The sequence below is a fragment of the Pan paniscus genome, chromosome 14, assembly GCF_029289425.2.
Source record: "Pan paniscus chromosome 14, NHGRI_mPanPan1-v2.0_pri, whole genome shotgun sequence".
NCBI lineage: Eukaryota > Metazoa > Chordata > Mammalia > Primates > Hominidae > Pan > Pan paniscus.
This window is the reverse complement of record NC_073263.2, coordinates 34,672,162-34,690,391: the sequence shown is the minus strand read 5'-3', so window position 1 is coordinate 34,690,391 and position 18,230 is coordinate 34,672,162. Positions and strand designations below refer to the sequence as shown.

At 33.2% G+C, this 18,230-nt stretch overlaps 1 protein-coding gene across 3 annotated transcripts in view; it reads right to left on the bottom strand.

Annotated features, from left to right (window-relative positions):
• NBEA (neurobeachin) overlaps positions 1–18,230 on the bottom strand; it is a 707,824-nt gene that overhangs the window by 513,059 nt on the left and 176,535 nt on the right. For all 3 annotated transcript variants that reach the window (XM_008952234.4, XM_008952238.4, XM_063595707.1), the window contains exon 17: positions 13,134–13,226. In XM_008952234.4, coding sequence (XP_008950482.4) covers positions 13,134–13,226 — 93 coding nt within the window. The remainder of the gene's footprint in view (positions 1–13,133; positions 13,227–18,230) is intronic.

Here is an 18,230-nt window from a genome sequence, read left to right as displayed (position 1 = left end):
TGAATTCAACTGGGAGAAGTCTGAGGCCAGCCAAATGTTTAACCATTTGAAAGTACTTCTTTTTTGCCTAGGTTTTCCATTTTCTTTTTAGGAACTCTTTTTTTTAATCACTAAACTTTTATTTAAATACTATATGTCTTAGTGTTATCATTCTTTGTCAAATTTTCCTAGAAGATGGTGTGCTTTTTCCATACATTACTTAAGGGACTATATCTCATTTCCAAAAGGAAATTGTTTCAGGCCTTGACTTGATCCCTCAGTGTGATAAGTTAATACAAAAACTTAGAATCCCATTTTCATCACAGAACATCAATCTCAGTTCATTCTCCTTGTTTCAAAAAAGAACTATTTTCACTCACCAAAAGTCCTAAAGAAGAAAAACCAGGTATCAATTCCTATCACTCTAATGTGGGGATTATTAAGGGACAAATCTAGGAATTCCGTTGGCTTTGCAGGGATAGAAATGAGGGAAGGATACTTACGAAGTCACTCCAGAATCTCTGGGTTCTTTTTTTTCGCTGTCAATATTTTGCATGCATTGCTTTATGTGATGCTGCTTTCCTTGTCTGGTTACATTTGAATTTGTTGTTTTGGAGGGGGAGAGTCTCTATTTTACTATATAATGTTTATTTCATTAGGTTGGGACAAGGGAAATTCTTTCATCTCTCTTTATCAACTTGATCTGGAAGTCCACAATTCCAAATGTTTATTCTTTGTAAAATGTTTGTGGTTTTGGTTTTCTTTTTTTGAGGGGGGAGGGGGCTGGGTGTGGTGATATGGTTTGAAGGCTTCTTCTCCACCTTCAATTCAGAAATTAAATAATTTCCCACTGCCAATTATTGAATAATTCATATTTTAATTATGTTTCTAGTATCCAAACATACATATATATAGATATACATGTATATCAGGATGTGTTTCTGTGCTTTCTATTCTACACCCCTTCTTTAAGTTTATTCCTTGATGTAAAGTCTACTAGACTTATTACAATAAATACTCATTATTCTTATTCTTCAAACTTCTATTGACATTTTTACTTATTTGTTCATCTGAGTTAGCTTTTGAAGAGTTTTTTAACCTTTAAATAAAAATTATATTTTTTACCAGAATGACATTATGTTTACAAATTGATTTATTACAATTTTATCTTTATATAATTGAGTCTTCCCATTAATGTACACAGCATAGCTCTCCATTTACTGCATTTTTAATTTTTTAATGGTTTTCAGTAAGCAATTTATAATTGTATTTACATTTCCAATTTCCTTTGGCTATCATTGTATATATTATTCTGTAGTAAGAAGCATTAGTTACTCAACTAGTAGATATTATTATACTTTCTGATCTTCTTCAATCTGTCAGGACAGTTGTAATATTATTTCAGATTTTAACCTACATCTCCCCAGCATTTTATTTTGAGGCTAGAATGGAGGATAAGGTATAGGAACTCAATGCTATATGCACCAATGTTTACACGGAAACTATATCAAAACACAGTTCTGCATTAAGGGAGCATATGATAGGTTTGTTGGTGATTACTAGTGAAGCAAAACAGGGCATGTTTTGTGCTCCTGTAGTTTTATTTTATTTATTAATGACTGGATATTACCCTTCCCATTTTTTAATTGATGGAAAAGTACTATGTATATGTGGGAAAAACCAAATGAATGAACACACAAAATATATAGAAAATGATATTACCTAGAATTAGAAGTGGGCCTCTTATATGTCATCATAATGTACTATATTTTTCTTATAATTATTATAATCTGTCCTATAATTTGAAAAGGCTTTCCTTATTCAAAAGCTTCTCTCTATTTTATCTCAATGAGGTATTGGAAAGTTTGATTCATTTTGTTGGTTCCTTAAAAACATCAGCTTTGTAGTTAGTGATCCTTTCAACAGTTCCAACAGTTTTTATTTTTCTAGTTTCTTCATGTTAGCCTCCACCCTTACTAATTTGTACTTCCTATTTTACTTTATTGTACTTTAATTAATGTTGTAATATAAGTTCAAAGTTCTTCTTTTAATCTTTATTTTTCAGTAATGGAGGTATTTATTTCTGATAAGAGTTTTTGCTATGAAGTACAGAAAATTTTAGATAATTTCTAATTTTTCTTTTATTTTCTTCTATTCTCTAAAGGATATCTTCACACTGCTTCTTAATTTCTAAGTAGGTAAGATATTTTTGCATAATTTCTTTTTTATTTCCAATTTTATCACATTATGGTCATGAAGCAGTGTCCAATAAAATGTCTACTCTGCCTGCTTTGTTCATTTGATGGCCCAGGACATGACCCGCCTTTTTTTTTTTTTTGTACATCTTCTTTAGCCATGAAGTATATCCTCAAAATATGTAAGATTGAACATATATCTGTTGAGCCAAGTTTTATGAATCTATTACTCAATTTCTCTATATCTGTATGTATTATCAATTGGTCCCATTCTGAGAGAGATATGTCATCTCTACCATTAGTATATTTTATCAAGTTCTTTTGCATCTCAAATGAATTTTGTTTTATATTTTTGACATTGCTATTTGATGTTTTCAGGTTTATGAACTTAACACCATCTACTTAAATTGTTCCTTTCAAAATACAGAATGTCCTTCCACATTCTCTTTTGAACTTTTAACCTCAGGTTCAACTCATCGTGTTTTGGGCTTTCAAATCCCATCTGATTTTTACAGTGATAACAAATTTCTGCTTTACTTTTGTTTGCTATAAGTTTCTTTACTCAGTTTTTTTTTAAACATAATAAATATTCATGTAGCCACCAACCAACTTAGTAAGTATTTCTGGATACCTGTCCATCATCCCATTCTTCACACTCTACTTCGGGATAACCAATAATCATAAATTTTGTTTTTTATTCCCATGTACGTCTTTATACTTTTAATTAGACGAATATCTATTCATACGCAATTTACAATTTTGTCTTCACATATTTTTGAAATTGAAATAAATTGCATCATTATTATGTATCCTTCTGCAACTTGCTTTACTGCTTTATATTTGATTTGTGCAAGGTAACTTTACATCATTCATTTTCAGTTCTGAATATATCCAAATGTATGAATATACCTTAGTTTATTTATCTGTTCTCCTGTTCTATGTTGTTTCCAACTTTTAATATTAGCAATGTTATATTGAACACTGTTCACACACATGAGACTTTCTCTATGTCAAGGAGAGAGTTCCTTAGTCATAGAGTATAAGTATCTTTATCCTTTTCAAAAATTGTAAATTGTTCTTCAATGTGATTGTACCAGTATATAATTCCACCAGTGATTGGAGAGTTACCACTGATGTACATCCTTTGACAACACTTGATACTGTCAACAGTTTTAAATTTTACCATCCTGATGAGCATTAAATGCATGTTTTATTTGCACTTTATTGATTACTACTGAAGTTGAGTATATTACCCATATGTTTACTGCTAACTCAAGTTTCCTCTTCAGTGAATTGTCTGTTTATATTCTTCATGATCCTAACAGATTTTCTTTTTCTAATTTATTTGCACGATTTTTTTTGTATGTTTAGGATACAAATCCACTGTATCCTAGATAAACTGCAAATATCTTCTTTCACTTTGTGCCTTGTCTTTTCACTTTTTATGGTAACTTTTAAAGTACTTTTTATTCTAATGGTCAAATTTATCTTTTTGCTGTATGATTTATGTGTATTTATTGTTTTAGAAATCCTTCCTTAATCCAAGGTGATAATACTATTATCCTGCACTTTCAAAGAGTTTTAAATTTTGTTTTTCACATTTTTACTAGCTTTACTGAACTATAATACACATACCACAAAATTCACACACTTTGCAAATGAACAATTCATTTAAAAATTATATAGAGTCATGCCACTATCATTACAATACAGTTATAGGTCATTTTTATCATCCTCAACAGTTCCCTGTGCCCAATGGCAGTTAATTCCCACTCCCATTGCTAGCCCCATTTAACCACTTATTTGCATTCTGGACATTTCATATAAACAGAAGCATATAGTGTATAGTTTTTGCATCTGGCTTCTTTCACTTAGCATAATAGTTTTAGGACTCATTATGTCATAGTATGCATCAGTAGTTTGTTCCCTTTTAATTGCACAATAGTATTCCATTGTATAGACATAAAACATTTTGTTTGTCCATTCATCAGCTGATTGACTTTTGGATTGTTTCTAGTTTGGAGCTACTGTTAATAACAGTACTGGCTGGGCACAGTGGCTCACGCCTGTAATCCCAGCACTTTGGGAGGCTGGGGTGGGCAGATCATCTGAGGTCAGGAGTTTGAGACCAGCCTGACCAACATAGTGAAACCCCATCTCCACTAAATATACAAAAAAATTAGCTGGGCATGGTGGCACGCACCTGTAGTCCCGGCTACGTGGGAGGCTTAGGCAGAAGAATCGCTTGAACATGGGAAGCAGAGGTTTCAGTGAGCGGAGATCGTGCCACTATACTCCAGCCTGGGTAATAGAGTGAGACTCCATCTCAAAATAATAATAATAGTAATAATAGTACTAAGAACATTCATGCGAAGTCTGGCTATGAACATGCTATCACTTCTTTTGGATACATTCCTAAGTATGGTAATACTTTTTAAGAAATTAGGAAATCCTTTTGGAACATGGCTGCAGGATTCTACATTCCATCAGCAATGCATAAGCATTCAGTAAGTAGTCTATCCTGTGGTTTTGTTTTCGTTCAGTTCTAACTAACGTCTAATGTTCTTTATGATTTCTTTTTTGACTCAGGGATTAGTTAGGTTCTTTACTTCCAAATACCTTGCAATTTCTCAAACCTCTTTCATTCAAATTTAATTCTGTGTGGTCAGATAACACACTCTGTTTGATTTATTAGTTTTTAAATTTACTGAGACTTGTTTTATATTTTACAGCCCAACTCATAATACATTTTGGAGAATGCTGCATATGCACTTGAAAACAATTTTGCTAGCTTTAAGTGGAGTGTTTCATAAATGCCAAAATATTACCCAATAGGATGTCGAACAGGGGTGGTGAAAGCAGGCTTTTGTTAATTGTTAGTTTTTCAAAGGGGATGCTTCTAACATTTCATTACTAAATAGGACTGTGGAAAGTTTTCAGTAGACATATGTTACCAGATTTAATAAATTATTTTCTATTTGTGGTTTGCTAAAAATTTTTATGACAAATGATACTGAATTTTATGAAAATTTTTTGCACACATCATAATTATATAGCTATTCTCCTTTGTTAATAAATAGATGAAATGTTGTCCTGATGTTAAACCACCTTTACATTCTATGACTACCCTCAATTTGGTTATGCTGTATACTTTTAAAAAAGTAACTGATAGACTCATGTTCATAGGGGAGATTGACCATAAATTTTCCTTATAATTAGATAATCCATATCCAATTTTGGTATCAAGGTTGTATGAATTATATTAGGTGAAATAGTGGCTGATTCCTTCTTTAGCTAGTCATGGAAAAGTATTTTATAAGTGAATAATACGGCTTTTTGGCCTTGCCGTTACTCTGTTTAATAGTCTTGCTTTCTGTTTCATTCACTTCTGCCCTTTACTATTTCTTTTGCCTTCTTAGGCTGACAATTAATGAGGTAAGCATAACTGAGAACCTAGAAAAATGAAAACCTAAGTACCCTTCTGCTTTTAATATAAATATTCACAACTATGAATTTTCTCTAGTATCATTTAGACCAAATCTCACAAGTGTAAATATACATAATTTTAAATATTTTTACTGCATTTTATAATTTGTATAATGAATAACTTCTTGTTATAGTTATTTAGAAGATATATATATTTCTATTTTCTAAGTTTAATTTTTATCATTGATTTCTTGTTTAATTGCACTGTTTGCAGAGAAAGTCATCTGTATGACAATTTGTTTAAATTTATTGAGCCTACTTTATGGCCTCATTTAAATAATTTCTATAGTTTTGTGTGCTTGAAAAGAACGTGTATGACACTCAGGCCAATGGATTTTTTTTTTCAAATTATACTTTTGAGATTTTTTTGTAATTGATCTTTTAAGGACAAAAATATGTTAAAATTTGTAAAATACTCTTCCAAATTTAGTCAATAATAGATTTCTATGACTCACCTACACTAAGTGAATATGCATTTGAAACTTTTACATTCCTAGTGAACTACACCTTTTTCATAATATGGTGGCCCCCTTCATCCTCATTAATTTTTTTGCCTTAAAGTTTATTTTTATATATTTAAATAATGCAATAACAGCTTTTATCATTTAATTTTTAGAATAAGTAATACACTTACCTAGTTAAAAATATATGACATAAAAAAATACATAGAGATTTTACACCCAACTCATCCCTTATATTTCCACATCACTCACAGCTCCCCCATACAAGTGAACACTTTATAATTTCTCATTTCCCTACCACTTTACCCTTCTCTTTTAAATGCACTTTATTTTTAGAGCAGTTTTAGGTTCTCAGTAAAATTGAGCAGAATGTAGGGAGTCCCATATGTCCCCACCCCTACATATACACAGCTTTCCCCACTGTCAACATCCCTCACCAGAGTGGTACATTTGTTATAACTGCCTATTAACTTTTTAAATGCAAATAAAAATATGTCATTTGTTCCATTCCTTTAACAGACAGCATTTTTTAAAAGTATATCATCACTCTATTCATCAGAGATGGCACCTTTATTAGCACTAAAATCACTAAGTATTTGGGTCAATCTATGGACTGCACTTTGCTCTGTTTATTCACAAATATGTACTATATTGTTTTCTTTACTAAAATATTATATTTCTTTTAATATTATACGGCTAACTTCCCTTTGTTGTTCTCCTTGTCCTTGTTGGGTTCTGGAGTTTCACTTTGTGGTAAGATTTCATGCTAATTTTCCCTGATTAGAATTCATTTTACTTCCAAAATCTGAGAAATCAGGTCTTTCATCAATTTTGTAAAACTTTAGTAATTTACTTTGAATATTGCCTCTTCCTCATTCTCTCGTCCCCTTTTCTATAACTCTTATTAGCCATATTTGAAACCTTTCCTTTTTTCTCTCTCTCTTAATGTCATGGTTGTAATCTTGTTTATTGGTGTTGATTTCTAGGTAATTTCTTCAGTTCTATCCCTCAGTTCACCAATTCTTTCTGAAGCTTTGTCTAATCTGTTTAATGTTTCCATATAGGTGTTCATGGTAATTACTACCTTTTCATTTTCACAAGTTACTTAGGGTTTTTTTAATTACATGGTTTATTTTTAAATTACCTTGTTTTTAAAGTCTTGTTTCTTTTAGTATGCTTGATTTTCATTTCTGGAATGTGAGAATTTCCCTTACTTTTGTGTGCACACCTATATATTTAATAGGATTTTTGACATATTTTTATCTAACATTTCTAAGTTTTTAGTAGATCAAAGTGTTTCAGGATATCTAGTTTTTACACTCATCACTTTTCTAAGAACTCTTTTTTTTATTATACTTTAAGTTTTAGGGTACATGTATACAACATGCAGGTTTGTTACATATGTATATATATGCCATGTTGGTGTGCTGCATCCATTAACTCATCATTTAACATTAGGTATATCTCCTAATGCTATCCCTCCCCCCTCCCCCCACCCCACAACAGGCCCCGGTGTGTGATGTTTAAGGAGAAACATCACACACATTGTTCAATTCCTACCTATGAGTGAGAACATGTGGTGTTTGGTTTTGAACTCTTAATAGCCACATGTGAAGTCTCGTATTTTCTAAGGCTTTATCTTTTCTCTCACTCTCTATTTTTCATCCATGCTTTCAGATCTTCCATTAAGTAGGGTGAAGGGTTAAAAAATCATCAGCTAAAAGAGCAGAATGTTATCACTGGTGCTCTATTTGAATCTCAAAAGCTCTTTGTATAAATGAAATTCAGATGTTCCACAACAGCCTCCACCATAGTTTTACTTCACTGGGTACACAGTTTGATGATTCTCTCATCCTGCCTCTGGCTAGTAGGCCCCTTTAGATGAGCTGCTATTTTTCACTATCCACAGAGTCAAGGTCAAATCTCATGGCTGTGAATTTTAAATGATGAGATCCCTGCAGGTAGTGTCAGGCAGAGCACCCTTTAAACTTACTGACTTGTAGTATAAAACTTAGCAAGCTATAAGTCCTGTACCATGAGCCCCTGGAGCCAGCATGATAGCACTCCAATCTTCCTACACACCGACCCACAAGTTTAAGGTCAAAAAGATTTATCCCATTTCAGATCTTCTTGGCTTTTTGTGGACTGAAATAGGTGAATTAAAGTTCGTTTTGAAGTCTTAAACTTTAAGTGACTGTCTGTTTCTCCTGTAATTTCTAGTTTATGAATGTTTCTATTTTATCATTATAAAGAATTCTTCTTTATCTAATGGTTATTGCTTTTTGGCTTGTATTCTAATTTGTCCAGTACTAAGATCATGGTTCCTACTTTCTGCTTTTTTTTTTATTATACTTTAAGTTTTAGGGTACATGTGCACAATGTGCAGGTTAGTTACGTATGTATACATGTGCCATGCTGGTGCGCTGCACCCACTAACTCATCATCTCGCATTAGGTATATCTCCCAATGCCATCCCTCCCCCCTCCCCCCACCCCTTTCTGCTTTCTTTGTACTTATATAATAAAACTTTACTCATCCTTTTACTTTCAACCTTTCAAAACCACTTTGGTTTTTGGGTATGTTTCTTGCATATAGAACTGGGTTTCATTACTGTGATCAATTGTGATATTTTTCTTACAACAGGTGATTTATAAAAGCTTTTACTTTTTTTTTATGACAGTATGACTGGTCTTAGATATTTCATATTTTATGTTATGCTTACTGATCTTTACAGATTTTTCGAAGTTCCATTACATACATTGTTCTTAGTTTTATCCATACAGATCTTAAATATTTTGAAAGCTTTATAATTTTATAGAACTGCTTATCTTTTTAACTGTGAAAGAATAAGTAATCCTCCATCTGTTTAAAAAGGGTATTTCCCTACTATGAGAAATGTAAATGTCAGCATATTTACTCTTAATTTTTTCCTTTCATCTACATCATCAAATTTTAGTCAATAGGCCTATATTTGTAATATTTCATCTGTCCACTTACATGGAAATTCTGACTCTTTGCACTTGCTCTACTTTCCTTCTTTTCTCAGTCCCCTCCCAATTCATTACGGTTGTGTCATTTGTACATTATTAGCATATATAAAAAGTAAATTCTGGTCTGTCACAGTAATATGAACATTTATTTTAGTCTTAGTTTTATGGTTAAATTTATTCAGTGCTCACCAGCGGTCCTTAGCAATAGTTTCTCCAGTCATTCCTAGTTGGTTGGACTTTATTCCCCGCAATTTCCTCAAGATTTAGTCACAGAAATAATTTGCTGTATGGCTAAAAAATATTTGACAGCAACCTTTTTACTTAAAGGATAGTTTGGCTCCCACTTTCTTCATTTAATTATGATTGTTATAGTTTTTTGTATTGAAGGTTATTTTAGAGTCTAAAGCCAGACTCATTTTTCTCCTTATCTGTGCACTATTATACAAAGTATTCTTCTATTTAAGTTCAGTAATGCACTTTGATGCTAACCATTCTAGGTCAGTTTTCCCTGGCACACAATATGTCCTCTAAATAAAAATGGCAAAATCTTACATCTAGACTTCACTGAATTATAGATTTAAATATTTGTTTTGTTCCATTATTCTGCTTTTCTTATTTGGGAACTCCATTTATGCCATTATTATTATTTTGGCTTTTTTTTTTTTTTTTTTTTTTTTTGAGATGGAGTCTCCCTCTGCTGCCCAGGCTCTGGAATGCAATGGCACGGTCTCAGCTCATTGCAACCTCCACCTCCTGGGTTGAAGCAATTCTCCTGCCTCAGCCTCCCGAGTAGCTGTGATGACAGGCACCCGCCACCATGCCCGGCTTATTTTTGTATTTTTAGTACAGACGGTGTTTCACCATGTTGGCCAGGCTGGTCTCAAACTGCTGACCTCGTTGATCTGCCCACCTCGGCCTCCCAAAGAGCTGGGATTACAGGCGTGAGCCAGCACACCTGGCCAATTTATGCCATTATGGTAATTTGTTTTTCTCCCATGTCGCTCATTTTCTTTCTAATCCTAAACTCATATTTTCATCTATTCATAATATTTGCTTTTTTTTCAGTTTTATCTTCTGTGTATTTCACTATGCTACTAGCCAGAGTTTTGCCTTTGAGCAATTTCCAATTTTTTTTTTTTGTGTATAGTTATTTTCTTCCAGTATTTGTCCAATGTTTTATTAGCTCATAATTAAATACTTCCATGCTATCTGTGTTAGTCCATTCTCATGCTGCTATGAAGAAATACCCAAGATTGGCTAATTTATAAAGGAAAGAGGTTTAATTGACTCACAGTTCTGCATTGCTGGGGAGGCCTCGGGAAACTTACAATCATGGTGGAAGGCAAGGAGAAGTAGGCACCTTCTTCACAGGGCAGGAAGATGGAGTGAGGGAAAGCAGGGGAAATGCCAAATGCTTACAAAACCATCAGATCTCATGCGACTCACTATTACAAGAACAGCAGGGGGGAAACTGCCCCCATGATCCAGTTATGTCTACCTGGTCCCACCCTTCACAGGTGAGGATTACAATTCAAGATGAGATTTTAGGTGGGGGGACACAACCAAACCATATCACTATGTTAACATTTCTTACAACATTTTTTTTCCAGATAGGGATCTTGCTACATTGCCCAGGCTGGACTCAAACTCCTGGGCTCAAGCAATCCTCCTGCGTAAGCTCCGGAGTAGCTGGATTACTTCTCCAAATTCTGTTTAGTGGTTCTTTCTCAGAAGCTATGTATGTATGTATGTATGAATGTATGCATTTGTTTATTTTTAACTTATGATAGTAAATTTTTAAATCAAAATGCTATGTATTCCATAGCAATATTTTTCTGCTAAGTGCTATTCATGTACTGGTTACTTTAACTTATTTTTTCCATGTTTTTTATCTGATTCACCTGCACTGATGATGTGCCAATTCTTTTGATGCAGTCTAATTTACGTGGACCATCCGTCTGCAGGACACTTCCATGCATACGTGTAAAAGAAGGGACAAGGGTAACCTTTTGCTTTCACAATCCAAAAACTTTCCTTTCTCTATAGCCACAAAGATAGACTGCTTGCCACAAATACAGCTCATCTGTGTAATTCTTTGTGATATATCTTCTCCTTTTCTGAAACCAATCTGATTCAAAAAAACTCTGCTATCAGGCATGATATATGTATATCTATTATTTCAAACAAATGATGTATTTTTGTAATTTAAGGTGTGCCTCTCATCTTCAGAAACTCTACTTTCACTGACACTTCCTATTTGCTATAAGTGAACTCTCTCACCATTCTCTTTGCATTTTATCTTCTCTTTAGCCTTAACAGCTTTTACCCAACCTTAGCAACTTTAAGCAGCTGATACCTGTATTCTGGAGTTCATACATTTGCATCTATCTTCAACTTGTGATAACATTTGTGATAGAGAGTACATTTTTTATCTCTTGTTGTATCATTTATACATTTTACAGGAAAAAGGGGGAAAATAGGATATCTCAAACAGCATCTTTATACAGGAAACTGCCTGCTTCTTATTTTTAATTTTGTATTAACTGAGTTTTCATCTTTTTGTAAATTTTTTAATGTGCTTTCTTGACATTTTTAGGAGGCTGCATCTTGGGCTACAATCCTTTAACTTTCTCCAGTCAGTTTATTTTAATTAACTGAAGTTAAAGAAGTGATCTTTATCTCTTAATATAAAAAGGGCATATGCTTCTTCACTCCCAGTACTCTGTCACCAAGTGTACTTACAGTTCCATATACCATATATATATATCCATATATGTGTGTGTATATATCTCCATATGTGTGTGTATATATATCCATATATGTGTGTATATATCCATATATGTGTATATATATCCATACATATGTGTATATATCCATACATATATGTGTATATATCCATACATATGTGTATATATATCCATACATGTGTGTGTATATATCCATACATATGTGTATATATCCATATATGTGTGTATATATCCATATATATGTGTGTATATATATCCATATATATGTGTATGTATATATATCCATGTATATGTGTGTATATATATCCATATATGTGTGTATATATATCCATATATGTGTGTGTGTGTGTGTGTGTGTGTGTGTATATATATACACACACATATATATCCTTTTCTACAATCCTGGCTTTGTTTGAACTATTCCTTATATCCATATCCATAGTATATCTAGTCTCCCTTACTTAATTATTCTTTGGTACCGAAATTTTAAAAATATTTAAACTTCTAGGCTATACAGCTTGTTAGACATGTCTTGTCTGAATTTTGTGCAGTTTTCATGATTATTACAAATAAGCGCTTTGCAAATTTAAGTAAGCACCAAAAAAAAAAAAAAACAAGGGCAAAAATGAGGTTCTGATAGGAACCTCATCTAGTAACATTTAAATTATAGTTGCACTACTTCCTTGGCTTCATTTGTAAGGAAAATATACTCTTAAAACATTCCGACACTGGATAGTGTAGCATGAATTGCAATCATTAAGCCAGCAACAGTTCTTAGAAAGTATTCAAATTCTGGATTTGGGGAAAGAAATGAGGTATTCTAGCATCTTTAAGTCACAAAATTAATCAATAAGCCCTACTGTTAGAAACTAATAACAAATACTGACTCAGCATGTAAGCATAAGATCAACTCTGAGAAAGACCTCAGCATATACACAGTATTTCCTTGTCAAGAAAGCTTTCCTTGAAATCATACCTATATGTGCATCATTGTATCTTGACAAAATATTTTATTACATCTTCAGAATACATAATGCTTTCTTTTCAGGAAGAATATAGAAATAAACTAATTACTTAAATTGTAATTTTGTTTCACAATCTACTATTAATAAAATATATTTTATAAAACATTTTTACAATTTCTACCACAGAAAGCTATTATTTTCCGCTGTTAGATTTTTCAAGTCAAATTTCATGTTACATTACATAGAAAACTCATAAAAACATAATCTCAATAGTTATTTCTAGAATGCATTATGACAAATATCAACTTACTTGTGACCTAAATGCTTCAGAAAGTATCCCAGAACCTTCAAAGCTTGAACCCAAATACTTTCACTTTTAGAAGCCAATAATTTGTAGATCACCCTACAAAATATATAAATTATCTTTTAAAAACTTACTAATATTAAAAACAAAAACAAACTACATGCTTTACAGATAAATTATACATATGTGAAATATAAAACTCTGAAGATTTTCTTCTCAGGATTATAATTCTTTGGAAAAATTAAAAACTAGCATGCTTTAATAATTTTTCTTTAAACAGTGCTTCAGCCATACACTCAAAAGGGCAATGTGACTGGTGTTCATAAGTACTGCCTCCCAACATACTAACACATGCTTAGTTAGGCCACATCTCTTCTCTCTAAGAATTGGCCCCAACATTTAAACTTGATAACCCTATTTTCTTTTTAAAAAATTTTTTTCTTAATTTTAATATAGAGGTGAGGTTTTGCCAAATTGCCCAGGCTAGTCTGGAATTCCTGAGTTTAAACGATTCGACCACCTTGGCCTCCCAAAGTGCTGGAATTACAGGCATGAGCCACCTGCACCCTAATCCTGTTTTCTTGGTATAACTAATTAGATGATAGGTAGGCACCTGCCTAGTTATTTCTCCTTTTTGAGAATTTGGAATGAGGTCTAAGAAACAATATCTCCTCTTTGCTGGGCTCCTGAATTCAAAAACTGTTTAAAACAGAAACTAGAACAGTAATGTTTTGTTTCTGTTCAGAAAGGCTAGTCAACATACAGAAGGAAGGATTAAACAGCTTACAGAAAGCAGTAGATAAAGCAAACTTGTTTCCTAATAGCCCTACAATTCCTGGTTCCTACTCTAAGATTTTTTTTTTAATATACTTTAAGTTCTAGGGTACATGTGTACAACGTGCAGGTTTGTTACGTATGTATACATGTGCCATGTTGGTGTGCTGCACCCCTTAACTCATCATTTACATTAGGTATATCTCCTAATGCTATCCCTCCCCCGTCCCCCGACCCCACAACAGGCCCCGGTGTGTGATGTTCCCCTTCCTGTGTCCAACTGTTCTTATTGTTCAATTCCCACCTATGAGTGAGAACATGCGGTGTTTGGTTTTTTGTCCTAGCGGTAGTTTGCTGAGAATGATGGTTTCCAGCTTCATCCATGTCCCTACAAAGGACATGAACTCATCATTTTTTATGGCTGCATAGTATTCCATGGTGTATATGTGCCACATTTTCTTAATCCAGTCTGTCATTGTTGGACATTTGGTTTGGTTCCAAGTCTTTGCTATTGTGAATAGTGCCGCAATAAACATACGTGTGCATGTGTCTTTATAGCAGCATGATTTATAATCCTTTGGTAAGGTTTTTTTTTAACAAGTATATTGTTCAGTTTTTACTTTAAAAGCTTTAGAGGTTTTCTGTTACTTGGAGCAAAACAGCCTCCACTAATATACAACTTAACCTATACAATCACTTCAAGTACTATATAAAAGTAGGGCCATATTCATTATAACATTTGTAAGTGTTTAGAAATTTTATTCCATATTTTTCTATTAAAAAAAGTAATTTGTTTCCATAAAGTAGAAGGGACAATGACAACTATATACACTGGCAACAAATTCTAGAATACAAAAAGGTTCTTTAGGGGCTGTAACATTATAGTGTGCTTTATTTTATTAAATATGTTTCTGAAAAAATAAAATGCCATGGCATATTTTGAGGTAAAGTACTCAGCTGAACAAGAGAATCTAGTAAAAGATGCAATATAATTTTCATAGTTTCAGTGATACAAAGGGGAACAAATAGCTTAAAGTTAAAGTCATTATTTTTAGTTTTGCCAAGAGCTTATACTATTAAAAAAGAAAAGATGTTATTGATACTGCTTCTTTTTCTCTTTTTTTCTTTTATGCTTTGCATTTCATCTATTAAAGAATAAACTATGAGAAAAGTGATTATTTCCTTTGGAAGATTTTTTTTTCAAATCCCACATTCATAAATATGTATGGGTTTACACTGAAATCCATTTTCAAAACTTTTAGGAACCAAGATCAGTAATGAAAAAAGACAAGTCTGAGAATAGCAAAGTCAGACATGTCAAAAAAAAAAACACATTCAAGAAATCATAAGAAGCAACACTAAACAGCAAAAATAGTCTGGAGAACCAAAGTAAAAGCTCACAGTCTGGGCCAGGCATGGTGGCTCATGCCTGTAATCCTAACACTTTAGGAGGTCAAGGTGGGCAGACTGCCTGAGCGCAGAAGTTCAAGAGCAGCCTGGGCAACATGGTGAAACCCTGTCTCTACCAAAATACAAAAAAAATTAGTCAGGTGTGGTGGCACATGCCTGTAGTGCCGGCTACTTGGGAGGCTAAGGCATGAGAATTGCTTGAACCCAGGAGGTGGAGGCTGCCGTAAGCTGAGATGGTACCACTGCACTCCAGCCTAGACAACAGAGCGAGACTCTGTCTAAAAAAAAATTAAAAAATTAAAAAAAACCCTCACAGTCTAAAAATGTGGCTACACTCAAATATAGAACTGGAAGTTCTCACAGAATTTCTACTGTCTAGGAATAACTTTGAGTAGCAGGAAAAAAGGTATTAGACCCCACCCTGGGTCAAGAGAAATTATGACTAATGTTGAAACATGAAAATGTCTAGGGCCATCACACATCTACATACCTAGGGATGTGATACAGTATGAATAAGAAATTTACTTTGTTAATTAATGTTTACTTGTAATATACATTATTACTAAATAACAATAATCCTAATTCACCTGCTTAAGCTCACTATATTCAGTAAGCAAATGCTCTAAGCTATATAAGACAGGTAGCTGTCCATTCCTTTCTTTGAAATTTTCCAGATATAAAAACATCAAATTTTTAGCTGCTTACTTCAGTGTTCTGTTATTACAAGGGCTTCCTTAAGCCCAATTAGCATACCATCAGAATTAAACTGAGTTCATTCTTTTTGTTCAACTGTTATACTGAATTCAACTGTATGAATTACAACAGACCAGAATTTTCCTCCCAAAATACTTCATATACAACTGTTAGCCTTTAATGGCTATTTTCTAGAATACAGACATATAAATGCGTTAGCCACTTTCAATATTTTCTATCTAATAAACCTATTTTTTTCATTTTTTATACTATTCTGAACCAGCTTTCTCCACATTTTTGAAGTAGAAAAGCTGAAGTGTCAAGGAAAGGCCGTTTTTTAATCTGTGTGATTGTTTTTAACATACATGTTCTGCTCATGGTCAGCCATGAGCACAAGGCCTTTTAATCTGTTGTGCTTAATTAGTTCTTTCGTACCATACATTTAAAATACATGTAAATCCTAAAGATCTTACCAAATAGCACTCTCAATTGTAGGATCATATTTCCGATGTGTCAAAATAATACAATTATATTTCTGCATTTCATCATATTAGACAATCTAAGTTTGGTATCTTCTACAAGAGTAAGGTGGATATCTTCAACTGATTCACTAAATTTATCAGGTAACATAATAAACAAAGCAAAATCTAAGGATAAGGACACTAATTATTCAATCTAAATATAAGTTCAGAAGAGTGAGTGTAATTGTACTACATTATTAGATTGAGCTATATGAAATTGCCATTATTTGGTAAAATCAGTTAAGTATCAACGGTTTCATATAGTTCAAACTCTAGAGTAAAAAATTATAGGCTGGGCACGGTGGCTTACGCCTGTAATCCCAGCACTTTGGGAGGCCAAGGCAGGCGGATCACAAGGTCAGGAGATGGAGACCATCCTGGCTAACATGGTGAAACCCCGTCTCTACTAAAACAAAATACAAAAAATTAGCCAGGCATTGTGGCGGGTGCCTGTAGTCCCAGCTACTCAGGAGGCTGAGGCAGGAGAATGGCGTGAACCCGGGAAGTGGAGCTTGCAGTGAGCTGAGATTGCGCCACTGCACACTGCACTCCAGCCTGGGCGACAGAGCAAGACTCTGTCTCAAAAAGAAAAAAAAATTATAACAGTTGTTAATCACTAAATGTATAATCTTCTTCAAATAGATTGGCAGCCCTATGAATTATAAACTCAAAGGTAATACTCATATCACAACTGAGATATGCATATAGAGATAGTGATTGATCTCTAATTTGAAAAGGAGTTCTTCAAGTCTAGAAAGTTGTTATTCATTGATATAAATGGCCAAGTAAAAAAGGCACTTAAAAAAGCCCTTGACAGTCGCTGATATATTATTTCCAAACTCTTTTTCACAATAAAACTGTGGAAATTCACTGAGTTATACATGGCATAACCTCGATATCCTGCTCATCCCACTAATTAAAACTCCTGAAAAATAAAAACGAAGAATTCCTTAAAAAGCTAAATTATAGGGTTAAGTTCATAAAAATACTAATTAAGAAATTATATTTCACCTATCTACCAAGTTACATTTCAATTGCCACAACAAAAGTTGGTTTTCAGTTTCTTTTGGCTTTGGCCTGTTATTCCAAAACATCTTTCATCTCTAGTATTTCCACTGCACTGTCACTGTCTCAAGTCATCATCTTTAATACTGATGAATAAAATAATCTCCCTGCTGATATTGCTACATCAGTTTGTCCTTCAACTAATGTTTCACACTGGTGATTGTAAATCTAACAAAATAGCAATCTGAGCACAACATCTCCCCTACTCAAAATTCTTTAATTTTCATCACCAGCTGAAAAAAAAAAAACCACTAAAGTTATTACCGTTCTATGAACCTTCCAAATCTGGCTATAATCTCTCTCGGGCCTCATATCATAAAATTTCATTGTATCCTCTTTTGGTAAAATGTGCCTTGCTTTTTCGTGTCTTCTTGGAAAAAAAAAAAAGCTCTATTCACAATTTGTAATGTCCTTACTATAGCAAATACAATTTAATTACTCTTCTTGATTCCTGAGACTACTGTTTATATACTTCATCAGTTTCCTGAGTATTCGAGGATCAATAGCAGCATTCTCCATTTATTCTCTTATGTGGAAGACTTTGCTATATTTATTCAAATATTCACAGAATAGCAGTTATTCTAGGAGGAACAACTGTGCTCCATTAAAGTCTAATAGTAATACTAATATTATAATCATA